This window comes from Marmota flaviventris, chromosome 10 (assembly GCF_047511675.1).
Source record: "Marmota flaviventris isolate mMarFla1 chromosome 10, mMarFla1.hap1, whole genome shotgun sequence".
Taxonomy (NCBI): domain Eukaryota; kingdom Metazoa; phylum Chordata; class Mammalia; order Rodentia; family Sciuridae; genus Marmota; species Marmota flaviventris.
Window position 1 is genome coordinate 37,863,219 of NC_092507.1, and position 19,306 is coordinate 37,882,524.

Below are 19,306 nucleotides of genomic sequence, written 5' to 3' on the forward strand. Positions count from 1 at the left end.
TGAAACTGTAAACCCTCTAACAAACTTACTGTTTTTATTATAGAAAATAATTGTACATATAATTTCTGTTTATTGTGACAAAACTGTAGATGTCTTAGCAGGAGATATTTGGTTTAAGGCTATATATTGTTTACACTGGTTGCTGACATCATTTGTCCCCCCTTTTACAGCAAGATACTGGAAACCTTCAGGGACATTGAAAGTCTATAGGGTAGAAAGTGTGCTGACTCAGAAGCACACTGCTAGATGGGTAGACACACAAATAACATGAAAACACAAGGGAAAAAATAACCTCAAACAAAGCAAGATGTTCTAATAACAGAATCCACTGATACCATAGTAGAAGAAATGTTGGAGAAGGAGTTTAGAATGTAAATTGTTAAACTGATCCTCAAGGAAAAGGATGACTTAAGGAGTGATTTCAGAGAGAAAATACAATTAGTGAAAGATCACTTCAATAAAGATATATAGATTCTGAAAAGAAATCAAGCAGAAGTCCTTGAAATAAAGAAATCAATAAACCAAATTAAAAATTCAATGGAAAGCATGACCAATAGACTACATCACTTGGAAGACAGAGTTAGAGGGAATTAAGACAAAATATATAATCTTAAAAATAAAGTTGACCATGGAGAAAAGATGTTAAAAGACCATAAACAGAACTTCCAAGAAATATGGGATAACATGAAATGACCAAATTTAAGATTTATAGGGATAGATGAAGGTACAGGGATGCAAACCAAAGGAAAACACAATCTTTTCAATGAAATAATAATAGAAAATTTCCGAAACCTAAAGAATGAAATGAAAAATCAAATACAGTAGGCATACAGGACCCCAAACATACAAAATTACAATAGACCCACAGCAAGGCACGTTAATATGAAAATGCCTAACATACAGAATAAGGATAGAATTTTAAAGGATGCCAGAGAAAAAGACTCCCATTATGTTTGGCAGGAAACAAACACAAATCTTAGCTGATTTCCCAACTCAGATGCTCAGAGCTAGGAGGTCTTGAAATGATATATACCAAGCTTGGAAAGACAATGGATGCCAACCAAGAATGTTATACCCAGCAAAATTAAGCTTCAGATTTGACAATGAAATAAAAACTTCAAGGTTCTTGCTTAGCATCTGGACGGCCATCTTAAGTGACAGCTGCCATTTTAAGAAAAATTTCACTTTTCCACCCAACGGTGTTTCTGAGAAAGGCTCACCACTCACTCATATCAACCCCGCCCTTAACCACAGCCTTAGGACCCACCCAGCTCTAATCCCTGAGCCTGCCCCATAAAAGTCTCAAACCCCAAGCCTTTTTTTTGACTCTTTCCGTATATGGAAAGATGTGCCTTTATTTGTCAGCTCTGACAAATCAACTCTTATGTGTATCTCTGCCTGGTCTCCGACTTTCATTTCTCACTCACCCGTCTCCCGTTTCCTCACTTTCCTTTCAAAAACCTTCCATGATAAACAAAAACAACAACAACAACAACAAAATCACAAGTAGAAAGCTTTCACTATAGAACATTCTCAGCAAAATATTTCATGAATAAGAATAAAAAATAAAAATAAAAACCAGAAAAGGGAATAACTGCACTAAAAGAATAATCAATCAAAGGAGAAACGAATTCAAATGAAGCATCATAAATAAACCAAATAACTAGGAAAATAAATTATATCTCAATAATAACTTTGAATGTAAGTGGCCTAAACTTATTAATCAAAAAACGTAGACTGGCAGATTCGATTAAAAACAAGACCCAACAATATGCTGTCTCCAAGAGACTCACATCATAGGCAAAGACATCCACAGACTAAAGGTGAAAGGGCAGTGAAAATCATATTATTCACATGTGTCACGATCTGTCCTTTGGCTATGTGTGGACTGTTGCTCATAGTAGCCTCCTGAAGGGATTAAGTCTGGCATTGGGAACTCCCCATGGCACCTCCCACAGGGACTGACCACCTGATGCAGGTGAACTTCTCCCTCAAGCTCTGCCAAAGATCACACACAGCACCTGAAATAGGTGTGACCTGCCAAGATGTCAATCAACCTGCAGACTGCAATATATCAGGAAGCAAGACTACACCCTGGAAACCTTATCCCTGCCTTTGATGTACTCCCTAAATAAACCACCAAGCCATTTTTCCTTTGTCTAGTTCCAGCATCCATGTGGACTAGATCTATCGGGGGCTTCACTTTTTTAAATATATTTCTGAGTATTTATCTTGGTTATTTGCTAATTATTTGAGATTGTAAGTTTTAGGGTAGCTGGGATTCCCCTGGGCAGGAAGAACCCCCCAAAGAGACACTGGCTGTTGTCCTCAGATAACATGGATCTCATAAACAAGCAGGGGTTTCTATCTTTATATCAAATAAAGTGGACTTCAAGCAAAGTTAGTCAGAAGGGACAAAGAAGGACATTTCATACAGCTTAAAGAAATTATAAATCAACAAGACATAACAATCATAAATATTTATGACCCAAGCAATACAGCATCTATGTACAAACAAATCCTTCTCAATTTCAAGAATCAAACAGATTGTAACACAATAATATTGGATGACTTTAACACCCCACTCTCACCACTAGATATATCCTCCAAACAAAAACTAAATCAAGAAACTAGAGGACTAAATCATCCAATAAATAATTTAGATTTAACAGACATATAAAAAGTATTTCATCCATCAATGACTGAGCACACTTTCTCCTCAATAACACACAGATCCTTCCCTAAATAGACCATATCTTAGGCTACAAAGCAACTCTTAGCAAATACAAAAAAAAAAAAAAAATAGAAGTAATGCCTTGCATTACTGTCAGATCTGTCAGATCATAATGAAATGAAATTAGAAACCAACAATAAAATAAAAAATAGAAGCTACTCTAATACCTGGAGACTAAATAATACACTACTGAATGAACAATAGATAGCAAAAGAAATCAACAATGAAATTAAAACATACTTAGAGGTAAATGAGAATAGCAACACAACGTATCAAAATCTCTGGAACACTATGAAGGCAGTTCTAAGAGGAAAATTCAAGCATTGAAATCATGCATTAAAACAATAGAAAATCACCAAATAAATAACCTAATATTACATCTCCAGGGCCTAGAAAAAGAATTAATCAACACCAAAAGTAGTATACGAGAGGAAATAATTAAAATCAGAGCTGAAATCAATGTAATTGAAACAAAAGAAACAAGTCAAAGAATTGACAAAAAGTTGATTTTTGGAAAAAATAAATAAAATTGATAAACTCTAAGCCACACCAACAAAGAGAAAGAGAGAAAACTCAAATTACTAAAATTCAGGATGAAGAAAGAAATATTACAACAGACCTACTGAAATACAGATAAAAATCAGTAACTATTTTGAAAATTCACTCTAATAAAATAGAAAATCTGAGGACACTGAAAAATTTCTACATATGGCCTATCCAAACTGAAACAGGAGGACACAGACAATTTAAACAGATCAATTTCACATAATGAAATAGAAGACACCAATAAAAGCCAACAAAGAAAAGCCCAGGACCAGATGGATTCTCAATCAAGTTCTACAAGACCTTTCAAGAAGAAATAAAACCAATCCTTCCTCAAATTATTCCATTAAACACAAAAGAAGGGAACCCTTCCAAACTCATTCTAGAATGAGGAATGGATTATAGAAGAAATGACAGGAAAAATCAAGAAATTCTTAGAAACAAATGAGGACAGATATAACATCAAAATCTCTGGGAGAGTACGAAGTCAGATCTAGAAAATTGATAGCATTGAGTACTTACATAAAAAGAATAGATTCCAAATAAATCTAATGCTAGACCTCAAGGCATTACAAAAGAAAGAAAAAACTAATCCCCAAATCAGTAAAAGAAAGGAAATATCAGAGCCAAAGTTAATGAAATTGAGAATAAAAAATACAAAATATCAATAAAACAAATAACTGTTTCTTCAAAAAGATTAATAAACCCTTAGCAAAACTAACCAAAATAAAGAGAGGACTCAAACTAACAAAATTAGAAATGAAAATGGAGATATCACCATACAGCATTTTCAAGAAGACCACTAGAAATTACTTTGAAAATTTATACTCCAATAAACTGGAAAATATAGAAGACATTGATTAATCTCTAGACTCATATGACCGGCCCAAATTGAACCAGGAAGATACAGAAAAACAAATCACTATTAAGTAATGAAGTTGAAACATAAATTAAAAGCCTTCCAACAAAGAAAAGTCCATCAACCAGATGGATTCTCAGCTGAGTTTTACCAGACCTGTAAGAACTAACACCAGTTTCTCAAATTATTCCATGAAATTAAAAGTGAGTGAACACACCTAAATACATTCTATGAAGTCAGTACCCTGATAGGAAAACCAGATGAAGACACATCAAGGAAAACTACAGACCAATATGCTTGATGAACATAAATGAAAAAATCCTTAATAAAATATTATCAACCACATCAAGAATAGAATATACCATGGTCAAATAGGTTATGTCTCAAGAATGAAACATACACAAATCAATAAATGTAATATAGGACATCAACAGAATTAAATACAAGAATCACATGATCATCTCAATAGCTGTAGAAATGGCCTTTGATAAATCCAGCATCCAATCATGTTAAAAACCCTGGAGAAACTAGGAAGAGAAGGAATTCACCTCAACATCATAAAGGCTATATATAACAAACACAAAGCCAATGTCATAATGAATGAAGAAAAACTAAAAGCATTACTTCTAAAATAAGGAAAAAGACAAGGATGTCCACTCTCACCAGTCCTATTCAATATAGTTATTGAAGCTCTAGACAGAGCACTTAGGCAAGAGAAGGAAATTAAAGGGATATAAATAGAAAAAGAGAAGTGATATGATCCTATATCTAGAAGATCCAAAAAGCTCTATCATAAGACTTCTACACCTAATAAATAATTCAGCAAAGCAGAAGGATACAAGATCAGCATTCACAAATCAATAGCTATCCTGTATTCCAACAGTATTCTGCTGAGGAAAAAAAATTGAAAAATTATTATATTCACAATAACCTCAAAAAAACCCTTGGGAATTAATCGAACCAAGGAGGTAGAAGACATCAAAATGAAAATTATGGAACATTGAAGAAAGAAATTGAAAAATACCTTAGAAGATGGAAAGACCTCCCATGTTCTCAAGACATATAATGTCCCAGCTAATGAGTATGGAAAAATTAAAATTTTACTCACTGGCCCCAAACTGTTACTTAGCAGTGGAAAATACAAAAACCAAGTGCTACAAACAGCTATAAAATAACAAATAAGACACTGGCATATGCCAAAAATAGTTCTCTGGAGAAGATTCGCTGAACAATACATTGCATGAAGACAGATTGGCCTGTTTTCTCCATAGGTACTCAGATTCTAGTATGGTGCCAGATTCCATGTTTCTACACTGCTAGAGTTCAGTGGGGCACGAAGGGAAGAAAGTGTGACAAGGACAGATGATGATAGGGATCCCCAATATTATTGCCCTTTTGAGCCACAGTTATATGTTCAACTAATTTGGTGATTCCAGGGTCCTTTCTAAATATAAGGATAAATAATAGTATTCCCTTTCATATCCAGAGCTTCAGTAAACTTTTCTCCAAGTGCACACTTTTACAGTGCTACTCTCACAAATAATTATATAGTTTTGTAGTTGATTCATAGTACTATGATAGATTTACTGTTATCCTCAGCCTTGAAAAAATATCTCCTGCAAATAATTTATTTAAATAGTGAATATAATACAAAATTAAAAGGCATATGTATTTTTACTTACTTTTATCCTGTTATTACTCCCTTAATTTGTATTCACTAAGGTTAAAGACAGTTTTATTTGCAGGGCCAAAACCCACCTAATATGAGTCTTTATCCTTATATCACAAACACTCCATACCATCTTGTCCAATAGAAAATTTAAATAATTCCTTCTTTGGTTTTCATTGACAAAAACAGGAAGAGGAATATTTCTTAGATTTACTACACCAAACAACTTCTTTTTTATTATCTTTTTTATTATCATGAAATTCTAAAAAGTGTGGAAAAAAAATCTCAGCTCAAGATTTTTGAAATTCTATTATACTCTTTCAAATTTTTACGTAACCCAGGATTAAAAAAACATAAGGATGATACTTTCTAAAATGTCTAAGACTCAGGAATTTAAAAGTTAAAAACTTACACTCAAGCTGCGCAACCACATCTCCAGGGTCTACTGCTTCAGGGAACACCTAGAGTGGGAGGGATGAAGGGGGAAGCAGGATGGGGGAGAGGAAGTGACAGGAAGTACATATGAGAATATCTTTGATTTTTCCCTCCCATTCTCAAAACATTCATTTTCCAAGAAACATTCGACATTCATAACTATCCATTCTTCTCTGTTTTTCATGTCTATTATGAAAGACTTTATAAATAAATTTTATAGATGGCTCTGACTCTCTCCTACATCATCTGTTAGCTCTTCCCCTTATGTTACCATGATCAAATCTACCTCCTTGGTGCTCCTCCACCTCAGCAAGCTAATTCTCAATAGGAAGCCTTTAAATTTACTATTCCATTACTTAGCATGCTTTCCCCCTAGACCTTCAAATAACTGACTTGGTGTCATAATTCAAGCTCAATTTAAATGTTACTGTTTTCTTTGACCACCCTTTAAAATATATAATCCCCTCTCGTCCCCTTGCCCTGTATTTATTCTCTTTTTGCACTTATTAAGCTCCAAAAGGGGAGGATTTTTCCTTGTTTACCAAGTGTTTCCAGTGGCTAATCCATTCTATGGAAAATAGCAGGTACAAGGTAAAATTATTTGTGAAACAGAAGAAGGGAGGGAAGTAAGGAAGATGGAAGGAGGACAGACAACTGACAACTGGTGGGACATGCCTATAATCCCAGATATTCAAAAGGTTGAGGGAGCAGGATTCCAAGGTCAAGGCCTACCTGGTTAACCTGGCAAGATCCTGTCTCAAAAAATATATATATAAAAAGGTCTAGGAATGTAACTCAATAATAGAGTACTTCTGGGTTCAATCCTTTGTACTACAAAAATTTAAAAAAAAAAAAAAAGAACCAATCCAGATGCCCTTCAGTAGATGAATGGATAAAGAAAATGTGGCATATATACACAATGGAATATTACTCAGCAATAAAAGAGAATAAAATCATGGCATTTGCAGGTAAATGGATGGAGTTAGAGAAGATAATGCTAAGTGAAGTTAGCCAATTGTAAAAAATAAAATACCAAATGTTTTCTCTGATAATAAAAAGGCTGACTGATTCATAGTGGGGTAGGGAGTGGGGAGCATGGGGAGGAATAGACAAACTCTAGATAGGGTAGAGGGTGGGAGGGAAAGGGAGGAGGCACGGGGGTTAGAAATTATGGTGGAATGTGATGGACATTACTATCCAAAGTACATGTATTAAGACACAAATTGGTGTGAATATACTTTGTATACAACCAGAGATATGAAAATATGTGTTCTATATGTGTAATAAGAATTGTAATGCATTCTGTGGTCATATGTAAATAAAAAATTAATAAAAAAGAAAGAAAGAAATGCAATTGGTAATAATGAATCAAAAGCAATATTTAATTTATAGCCTTCATTTTGAATTAAACCAAAGCACATAGTAAGCAATAATAATTTATTGTGGCCTTTTATTAAAAAATTGGAACTCTTTTTTTAATACTTGTTCTGATATTTGAACTAACCTTTTCAAACACCATTCTGGCATTGAAGACCAATGGAAAAGTGGCTGGGACACATTGTGTCTTTTTGTATTGGCCAAACACACAAATGCTAAGATAGATGTCCTCCTTGTCTTTCAGCACCACTCCTGGACAAGTTACCTGAAAGAAATCAGATAAATGGATATATAAATTCTGTGAGATATTCTACTAAAATGCATTATCAGGTATTACATAAAAATAGTAGTCTGGTAACCTAATAAAACTATTCACAAGTAAAAAGAGAAAAAAAAAACTAATGTTTACAGACCAAATGAAATGAAATGCTTTTCTATCTTCCATCACTGAGAAATCTATGATTTTCCATTTGGTTATTTTTGCCACATTTGAAGCACTGTGTACTGGCTCTTAAGACAGACACTAATAGTTTTAAACACTAAGCCTTAGGCTCCCATTTTATGTTGAATGCTGACATAAAGTTATTGAGTATCATTTAATCACAAAGAATTAACATTCAGCAAAAAAGAAACATTATACTAAAGCATAAAAAAATGCTGACAAAAAAGCACAAACTGATCTCCAACAAACTAAATAGCCGTCCACAGATACCCCCATCAAAAGCAACATTATACTTTTAAAGCTAGAGAATGTTTTAGCCCAATGAAGAATTTTTAAATATTAAATTGCATTTAATTATCCTAGTTATAATTTACAGAAAGTATTAGGCAGAAAATGTTGAGTTTCTAAATAATACATAGCACAGTCTATCCAGTCTCTGCTATATTCCATTGCTACTTGATCAACCATACTCTTTCTTAATAGGATATCAAGGTTCCTGAAGATTTGAGTCCAACAGAGCAATACTATCCAATCTTCCAACCCCTAACAGTGCATTCAAAGTTTATTTTTATTGTTCTCTGAACACACACATTACTTTCTTGCCCCCACATTCTTTATTACTTACATAACAAATATTAATATAACCTAAGGAGTGGAAATTCCTTACTACTCCATTCCATCTCCTCCTCATTTACTCCTACTAGGCACACATCAACTGCCGTCTCCTACACAATTTATTTTACGCAAAAAAATGTTTTAAATTCTAATTAGCATTTGAAATTCTCTTAAGGTAAGATTATTATCTATGTTCTTTTTAATGAAGGGAGATGCCTCACTTCTTTTACTTATTATAAATTCCATGAGGACAAAAATTTTATTTTCTTTATCATTTGTAGCAAAAGAAATGGACCATCAGTATTAAGAAGTTGAGAGATTATCTAGTCCACTTCAGACATTTTATACATGAAATCCAAGAAAGTTTAAGTGACCTACTCACTGAAAGTAAATGAGTCATAAGATTAATACACTCAAAGCGCTTGGAACAGGGCCTGACAACATTCATCAATACTAACTACTGTTATTGTTAGCTTAAAACCCATATCACCTGTCATACCAACACACTCTATTGTACTGAATGATTAAGACTTGGTGTCCCTTTGTATACAGCAGTCAAGATTATTTTTTGGCCAGCTATTTTGCCTCCATTTCTCCCTTACTCTGTTTTCCATTTTTGCCCTAGTTTACTCACAATTGATCACTAAAATAAAGGTTCTCAACAAATATTCTATTCCTACTCTACCTCATTACAATCAAAATAAAGTCCCTCCAAATCTCTGCTATTTAACAAAGAAGTGGCTATCCACTTAGACCTTTAGATGTGGATAGCCACATTTGAGATAGATGGTAGACATAAAATATATACTGGGTTTTGAAGACTTAATATAAAACATATGTAAAATATCAATAAATTTTATATTAATTACATGTTGAAAGACTAATATTTTAATGTATTGATATAAATAAAATATACTATTAAAATTAATTTTATCTGCTACTTTCAATTTTTTCATGTAGCCACTAAAAATTTAAAAAAACATATATATCCTTGGCTTGAATTTGAGGTCCATGTTGTATTTCTATTGCACAACACTGCTGTAATTGTGCTTACTAGAACTGCCAAGTCTCTTTCCAATTTGTAACATATGCAAGAAGGCATGAATGCTTTTCTCAAGTACAATGCTACAAATTTTTAAAAACAATATTTAACAATTATCCAAAAAGAAAGCAGGAAAAGGGAGGTTAATGAAAATCAGATGGGACAAATAGAAAATTATAAGCAAGGCAGTTGCCTTAAACCATATTCTTAAAGATTTAAAAGATCATAAACATGTTCATGGCTGTACTTACACTCAGAAATGAGCTGAAAAAGCTGTAATCTCTAATCTTTGGCTGACCTTGAAGTTCTGATAAAGTTAGAAATGAAAACTAATGCCAACTTGCAAACTGCTTGCTAAGGCATAGAAAGCATACCCCAATATGCACACAGAGATCCTTAGCAAAAGCTAAGAGATTCATTGGTTCAAAGCATTTAAGGAAATATAAGTCACATCATTAACAGACCATAAGCTAACTAAGCAAAGACTTCAGTGGTCACACATGACTAAGAATACATTTACACAATTCATTCAGGAAAATAAATAAATAAATGAGCAGCAAAAACAATAGTCAATAAACCTGAGGGATGAGACAGCCTGATTTACAGAATTCTACACTACATTATTTAAAATGTCCAGTTTAAAAAAAAAAATACCATATGCAAAGAAATACAAAGCTTGACCCACAAACAGAAAAAGCAGCCAATATTAACATCCCTGAGGAGGCCCAGAATTTGGGCATATTAAACAACAACTTAAAATCTATCATAAATATGTAGAAAGGATTAAAGGAAATCTTGACTAAAAAGCAAAAGGAAAGTTATCTATGTGATGATGCTATCTCATCAGATAGAGAATAACGATAGATACTAATTAAATATTTTAGAAGAACCAAACTGTTGAAAATTACCAAACTTTCATGAAAAATTCACTAAAGAAATTAAGAACAGACATGAGCTATCAGAAGAAAAAATTTAACTGAAAGTGTGTCAATTATTGTTATGGTTTAGATATGAGGTGTGTCCCCCAAAAGCTCATGTGTAAGATAATGCAAGAATTTTCAGAAATGTAATGACAAGATTATGACAGGTGTGACCTAATCAGTGAACTAATCCTCTGCTGAGGATTGACTGGGTGATAACTATAGGCAGGTAGGATATGGCTAGAGGAAGTAGATTGGCGGTGTTATATTTCATCCTTTGTTGAATGGAACTTTCTCTCTACTTCCCGGCTTTCATGTCCTGGGTTGCTTTCTCTGTCATGCCTTCCACTCAGAGGTTCTGCCTCACTTTGGGCCCAGAGCTGTGGAGTTGGGGACCATTCACTGAACCTCTGAAACCATGAACCAAAATAAACTTTCCCTTTACATTGTTTTTGTCAGGTCTTTCGGTCACAGTGACAAAAAAAAAAAAAAAAAAAAGCTGACTTTTTTGATTACCCAAACTGAGGAACAAAAATATAGAATGAAAACAAAAATGAACAGTCTGAGAGACCTGAAGGGACACCATCAAGCACAGCACAAGAGTGGGAACCCCAAATGGAGAGGAGAAAGGGCCAAGAAGAATATTTCAAGAAATAATGGATGAGCACTCCTAAGGTTTAAAGAAAAACAATCAACACATTCAATAAGATCAAAGAACTCCATGTTACACACATAATCAAATTTTCAGTAGAACATAGTCAAAAGAATTCTCAACAGAGAATTTTGAAAGCAAAAAGAGAAAACTGATTCATCAGGTTCCAGAAATCCTTAATAAGAATGAACATGACACCAGAATAAAGTGTGATGACTTATTTAAAGGAAGAAAACTTTCAATAATATCCAAAAAAAGTATTCAAAAAGGAAGGACAATTAAGAGAGTCTCCAATAAACAACAACTGAAATAATTCATCACTAGAAGAACTTCCCTGAAAAGAAATATTAAACAGTCCCTCAGATTCAAATGAAAGGATACTAGATAGCACCTCATAACCACATGAAAAAATAAGGAGCACCAGAAAGGGTGAATATAAAAAGTATATAAATATATTTTCCTTTTATTTCTCTAAAATAAAGGACAATTAAATAAAGCATCAATTATTATACTATGTTGATGGGCTTATATGTATAAAGATGCAGTTTATATGTGAATAATATTATGAAGAAGGTGAGGGAGAACAGAACAAAACAACAGCATTTCAAAAGTGTACAACTGAAATTAAGTTGGTATTAATCAGTACTATATTATTAAAAATGAATATGTTAACTGTAAATATCAGGACAACCACTTAAAATACTAAAAAAAGACACAAGGAAATCAAAATGTGTAAGAAAAATAAGTCAGTTATGGAGGAATGGAGAAAGAAAAAAAGACATATAGAAATAAATAGTAAAATGATAGAATTAAATCTATCTTATGGTAATACTAAATGTAAATTAATTAAACATTCTAATTAAAAAAAAAAGTGCACACCTATAATCCTAGAAGCTTGGGAGGCTCAGGCAGGAGGATCATGAGTTCAAAGCCAGCTTCAGCAAAAGTGAAGCACTAAGCAACTCAGTGAGACCCAGTCTCTAGATAAAATACGAAATAGGGCTGGGTAGGAGGTTCCGTGGTTGAGTGCTGAGTTCAATCCCTGATACCAAAAAAGAGAGAGAGAGAGAGAGAGAAGCAGACTTGATTAAAAACTATCATCCAGCTGGGTGAGGTGATACATAACCTGTAATCCCAAGGACTCAGGGGACTAAGGCAAGAGAATTGCAATTTAGGGAGGCCCTAAGCAACTTAGTGAAACCCTGTCTCAAAACAAAACAGAAGAGGGACTAGGAATATAGCTCAGTGGGCATGCCCCTGAGTTAAATCCCCAATACCAAACTAACAAACAATCATACAGCTTCTTAACCCTGGATCTTAACAAAGGAACATGTACATCTGGATTAAAAGATGTCAGGCTCCGAGATCCTTCCTAAAGGCAAGCACCAGAAGCACTCACAAAGGAAAGGAACTATGTTCACTGAGAAACAACTGGAAGATTTAAATATCTTATCCAATAACCCAGACCCAGAACCCAGCCTTAAAAAAAAAAAATGACCTCAAAAGTGAACTTCAGAATAAAGCTCAACAAAACAAAATGTAGTCATATTCAGCAAAAATAAGCAGCTCAACATTAGCAGTTATCTAGGGATGGAGGAAAGACCAGTCCCTCTCAAAGAAATGTGTACACATGGCTCAAATCCCCCATCAGCATCTACCCTGTGGCCCTAATTTATATAAACCATGTGGCACCCTCATTCCAACTCAGCGTATATATACCCCCCTTTTAAGGTCTCCACAGATGATCCTAGGGCCTACAAAGTAGTCCATTTGGGCTGCTAAGGAGACCTGAGCATACATCACCTCTATCTCATTTTGTAATCTCCAGTTTACTCTCTAAGTTTCAGTTCTTCTTCCTTTGACTTTTTTCTACACAAAGAGGAGAAAAGAAGCTAGACACCAAAGGTTACATATATTGTAATGATTTTCATAATAGAGAGTACTTTCTAGCAATAAGGAAAAACTAGAGATAAACACAACATGGCTAGATTTCAAAACATTAGGCTGAGTGAAACAACAAAAAAAATGACACAAAAGACTACTGTTGAGACCCAGAGAATAAGACAACAAGAGTATGGCATTTTGGGCATGGTGAGCAACTTTATCTAATGGAAACTAAAAGGCATTAGAACCTGCCTCTGACTCAAGGTCAAACTGACCTTCCTTTGTATCTGCCCCACTGAGTATAGGGAAAAGCTTTCCACAAATTTCTCTTATCAGCCCAACATCCAAATCCACCAAAGAAGAAACAGTCACCTTTACCTCCTTCTCTCTTTTCACTGACTCACATCACAGGAAGACTGATCTGTCGACACACCTAGACTGTGTTTGTTACATAGCACTGTCCTATCAATTATAGTCTGTTCTAAGTGCAAAACAGAATTTGTCCCAGGCCATTGAATAGTCTTCATAAACCCAATGATTTCTCCTAAAAGTTACTGTTTCCCTAGAATTCCATATACTATGCCATCTCTATAGAAAAAAATGAGTATAAGTTTTTGAATCATTTGGGCTAATGAGAAATCACGTTACTTTGATGTTTCTCTTTTGCACATTGTTAATATGTGTGTGTGTGTGTGTTTTCAAAAAAAAAAAACTATTGTCTCACTCCATGCTGTTACATGAGACACACTTGAGATTCAAAGATGCAAATGGGTTTGTAATAAGAGTATAGAGGAAATGTAGTATAATACAAGCTTTAACCGAATCAAGCTCCAGTGATTACAAATATCAGACAAAATACATTAAAACAGAGATTGTTACTAGAGACAAAGACGGCTTATAATTATGTAACAATTAAAAACACATGTAAGACAAATATCAAGATGACATAAGGTTATAAACATATATGCATTTACAGAAGCTCCCAAAGCACGAGAAAAAAATAGAGAAGCATATCTACAAACACATGGCCAATAAGCAATGAAAACATGTTCAATCAGTCAATATTATTTGTCATTAGAAAAACACAAATCAAAACCACAATGAGATATTGCTTCCCATTTAGTAGGATGGCTAAAATAAAAATATAAACAAAAAAACAAAAAATGGAATTCTCATATATCACTGATAAAAACATAAAATGGTGCAGCCACTATGGAAAAATGTTTGACAGTTCCTCAAAAAAATTAAACAGAGTTACCATAAAATCCAGCAATTCCACTCCTGGATATACACCCAATAGCATTGAAAGCACAGGTCCACACAAAAAGGTATTCGCAGGTATGGCAGCATTATTCACAATATCAAAAAAGTAAACATAACCCAACTATTCATCAACTAATGAATGGATAGGCAAAATGTGGTATATCCACACAATGGAATATTATTTAACCATAAAAATGAAAAAAGAACTGATATATACCACAATATGTATAAATGTTGTGCTTAGTAAAAGAAGTCAGACACAATGTTGCATATTATTTGTTTCTATTTATGGAAATGTACAGAATAGTCAAATCTGAACAATATCAGTTGTATTCAGGGGGAAATGGAAAAGTTAATGATTCAAGATTTCCTTATTAGGGGATGAAAAGTTGTGGAATTAGTATCAATTATTGAACAACTTTGAAAATACAATAAATTTACTGAACTATATACCTTATTATATGCCATTTGCATTATATCTCAAATAAAAAAAGTAAAATGATAAAAAAGGTATACTGTAAAATCACTAATCAGAAGAAAGCTGGAGAGGCAATCAGATAGATATCAGAAAGAAACAGATTACCAAGCAGAAAATGGAACATTTGTGATTGGATTAAAATTTTGATTGATAACACGTAACAAAATTAATTCTATAAGCACCTAATCACAAAGTATTAAAGTAAATGAAGCAAAAAATTACACAATTAAATTTAAGTATTTCTTGCTCAGTAATTGATAAAATAAGCAATCAAACAATCATTAAAGACATAGAAGATATAAACAACAACATTCAGTAATTTGCCCTAATTGTCATTTACAATACGTCATCCAACAACAGAATGATCCACATTTTTTTCCAAGTTCACAGAAAAGCACTCACTATGATAGATGATATTGTGGCTATAAAAAAAAAAAACTCAATAAACATGAAAAGACTAAAATCATACAATGTATATTTTTTAACCACAATGCAATTAAATTAGATATCAATAATATAAAAATATCTGAAAAAAAGCCCTAAATATTTAGAAATTAAACAATGCAATACTAAATCACTCATGGTTCCAAGAAGAAATTATAAGACAATTTAGAAAATACTTCCAACCACATAAAAATGAAAAGACAAAATATCAATATGGTATGATGTAATTAATTCACTTCTAAAAGGTATATTGTAGTGTACAATTTTAGAAATTCACTTCAATTTTTTTCTTCTGCAGGAAGGACTTGACAAAATATAAGCCACATTCATGATAAAAGTTTACAGGAAACCAGGAACTGAAGACAATTTCTTCAACTAATAAAACATTATCAGTGACAAAGCCTAAGTCTGCCATCAAGCATATTTAATGTTGAAAGACTGAATGTTTGTTTCCTAATATCAGCATAAGACTAAGTTGGCCACTCTCAATACCTCTATTCCACAATGTAAGTTCTAGCCAGGGAAAAAGGAAAAAAAAAAGTATTTTAGTGATAAAAGACATACTGATTAAACATGAAGAAGCAAAATTATATATTTTCAGACAACACACTTGTGGTCTATATAAATATGCTACCTGAAAAAATAAAGAAGGAAGGTGAAGTCATAGGATCATATACAAAAATCAATTTTATATCTGGCAAAAACAATTTAAAAATTTTTTAAAATACCAGCAGTAAAAGGATCAAAATCATGAACAATTTAGATATAAATTTAACAAAGTATGTATAAAACATGCACACTGAAACTAGAAACATTACTGAAAGAAGATGAAAATCTAAATAAATGGAAATATATATAACAGGTTTATGAATTAAAAAACTAAATATTGTTAAGATATCAATTCTCCCAAAATTGATTTATAATTGCAGTGTCATCACAAGTACTAAGCAAACCAACAAAATTGACAGTAGACAAATTTATTTCAAATGAAAACTAATGTTTTCATTTTACAATCTGAAATATTTCAAAGACAAAAAAATTGAAATTAGAACAGGTGAAATAAAAAGAATTAGTACATTTTTTAAAAGACAAAATGAGAATCTTGGAAAATTAGGTGAATAAAGTTAAAAATCCAATGAAGGATTTAAATTTTTGAATTAATAAATAAGAATTTAATACTGAAGAATCCTCTAAAAAACTAGAAGATATGAACATAAACATCTCTCTCTCTCTCTCTCTCTCTCTCTCTCACACACACACACACACACACACACACACACACACACACACAGAATGCACTTAAGACCCAGGGAACAGATAAAGGTTCCAACACATACCTAGTGGCACTTTTAGAAGAAAAGCTAAGAGAGAACAGCAGAAACACTATTTAAAGGTATAATAACCAAGAATTTTCAGAGCTAAAGAAACCCATAAATTCTCAGATGGAAAGTATACACTCAGTGGAAAAAGAATGGAACTAAATCTATATATCTATATATCACAGTATACTGGAATACATCAAAGATAAAGTGCAAATATATTACCATAGTACAGGTTTTAAGATATCTCCATTAAAAACTGGTAGATATACAAGCAAAAGTATTTCATATGAAATTAAAGGTATTTCAGAGTAAATAAGCTTGATGTGATGATGACAGAACAAATGACACTACATATTATTTTCAAGTATATAGTATTTATAACAATTAGAAGGTATTCAGATGAATGGAAATAAAAATAGTATCATGCAGACCATTTTTCACTACTGTCATGGTTTTTTACATGTGCTTGTCTGAGATAAAAAAGACTCAGCTGGTAAAATATTATTTCTGGGTGTGCCTGTGAGGTGTTTCCAAAATACCTTAGTATTTGAATCAACAGACTAAGTAAAGAGAAGCTGCCCTCACCAATGTGGGCAGGCATCAATCTGTTGTGGATCAGGACAGAACAAAAAGAGCAAAAAAGGGAAGCTTTGTTCTCCTTGAGCTGGGACAGTCATATTATACCCTTTTGAACTCCGAGACTTATACTACTGGCTCTTCAGGTTCTCAGGCCTTTGCACTCGAACTGAATTATACCACCTAGTTGTAAGAATATGTATTATGGGACTACTCCGCCTCCATATCAAGTGAGGAAATTTCCATAATAAACTATCTATACCCTATTGGTTCTGTTTCTCAGGACACTAATACACTACCCAAATACAATTATTAAAATACCACAATAAAAGATGACATGTATGTGTCTATGTAGGTGTACAGGTATATAATTAGTATTGGGGAGGTAGAATAGGAGCACATGTGTACACACAAACTATGCACATAGGGATTGACATAAATGCTTAAATAGCTTATATAGTACAGTAGAAATTACAACAAAAATTATAAACTATGCAGTGCCAAATAATTTTAGAACAGTACTATCACTACTTTTGTGGTGCTAATTAAGCAGCACTCGGAAGTAAATCAAGGGCCTTAAAGCAGATATTACTATGAGGCAAATATTAAGAAATGCAGAGGAAGGACAAATACAAAACTTAGAACAGTGATTGCATAAAAGGACGAAGGACGATTTTATTAGGAAGAGATATACAAGAGGCTTCACCTTCATCTGTAATGTTTTGCTTCTTAAAACTGGTAAGAAGGTATATGGGTATTCATGTTAATCTTTATAACTTTATGTCTGAAATATTTAAATAAAACTTTATAAATAAGTACAAGACTCAAAAATGAAAATCTCATCTATAAACATAAACAAAAGAGCCTAAATTTTTTTTAATATTTTATTTTTTAGTTGTAGATGGACACAATATCTTTATTTTATTTTTTTATGTGGTGCTCAGGATCGAACCCAGGGCCTCGCACGTGCTAGGCAAGCACTCTACTGCTGAGCCACAACCCCAGCCCAAGCCTAAAATTCTTAAAAAGCCAATTAAATCCAGTGTTTTAAACAGTGAAAAGCTAAAAAAAGAATTTATGAAAGAAAATGGAAAGTGTCTGACATCAAAAAGTGTTCTTTTTTTTTACAAAAAAATGAAAGCAATATTTCATTAGATTGAAATATATTCAAAACAATTCAGCACTCAAGATATTTTTGTAATTAGAAAATAAGAGGTATTATATTAACTCAATTCATGAAAACCTGGCACTCAATATTATATTATGTTGAACTACATATGAAATATCAGAGATATAAAAAAATGTGGTTCATTATCAGTAACCCCATAAGTTTCTGGTTAAAAACTTCAGAAGTATAATTTAAAGTCAGAAAAAAAAAAAGAAAAAAAAAACCACAGGGCTGGGGCTGTATCTCAGTGGTAGAGCACTTGCCTTGCACATGTGAGGCACTGGGTTCGATCCTCAGCACCACATGAAAATAAATAATAAAGATATTGTGTTCATCTACAATGAAAAAAAAATTTAAAAAAACCACAAAGATGCCAACTGTTTTCCCTATTATTTAACATAATATTGAAGATAATACGCAATGGCATAAGTAAGGACAAAGAAAAAGAAAAGGATTATATAAGAGAAGGCAAAACTATATGTATTTGCAGAGAACATGATATTTCACATAAAAATCGAGGTAACTATTAGAATGAATGTGAAATATTAGCAATGTTGCTGAATCCAAAATTAAAATAAAAAACATGCAACAAAGATGCCCAAAGATGTAATAAAAACTTTCATGGGAGCATAATTTATAATATCCCCAACTGCAACCAATGAAAATGTCCATCAACAATAGAATGGATAAATAAAGGATGGTATATTCATATAAGGGGATTAAAATTACTATTGCGCTTCACAAAAATCACATGGATGGGTTTTTACAAAGAAATTAGACATAAAACAGTTTATATAAGATAGGTAAATATAGAGTGGGCAAGCCAATACACTTCAAAAGTTCTGCGTATACTGTGATGGAAGGAGGACAGGAAGGAAGATAG

The 19,306-nt window shown here is 32.9% G+C and overlaps 2 protein-coding genes across 4 annotated transcripts in view; one reads left to right on the forward strand and one right to left on the reverse strand.

Annotated features, from left to right (window-relative positions):
- Spata6 (spermatogenesis associated 6) overlaps positions 1-19,306 on the reverse strand; it is a 116,927-nt gene that overhangs the window by 88,690 nt on the left and 8,931 nt on the right. For 2 of the 3 annotated variants that reach the window (XM_027945016.3, XM_027945015.2), the window contains exons 2-3: positions 7,745-7,882; positions 6,218-6,266 (exon numbers count right to left, since the gene is read on the reverse strand). In XM_027945016.3, the coding sequence (XP_027800817.2) occupies positions 6,218-6,266; positions 7,745-7,882 (187 nt within the window). Of the gene's footprint in view, positions 1-6,217; positions 6,267-7,744; positions 7,883-19,306 lie in introns of those variants that run through there. The other variant, XM_071617810.1, reaches the window with a different exon arrangement.
- Positions 12,639-13,109, forward strand: Dprx (divergent-paired related homeobox). The gene is given in 3 exon segments (XM_071618528.1): positions 12,639-12,770; positions 12,773-12,793; positions 13,020-13,109. Coding segments are annotated over 3 exon segments (243 nt in total).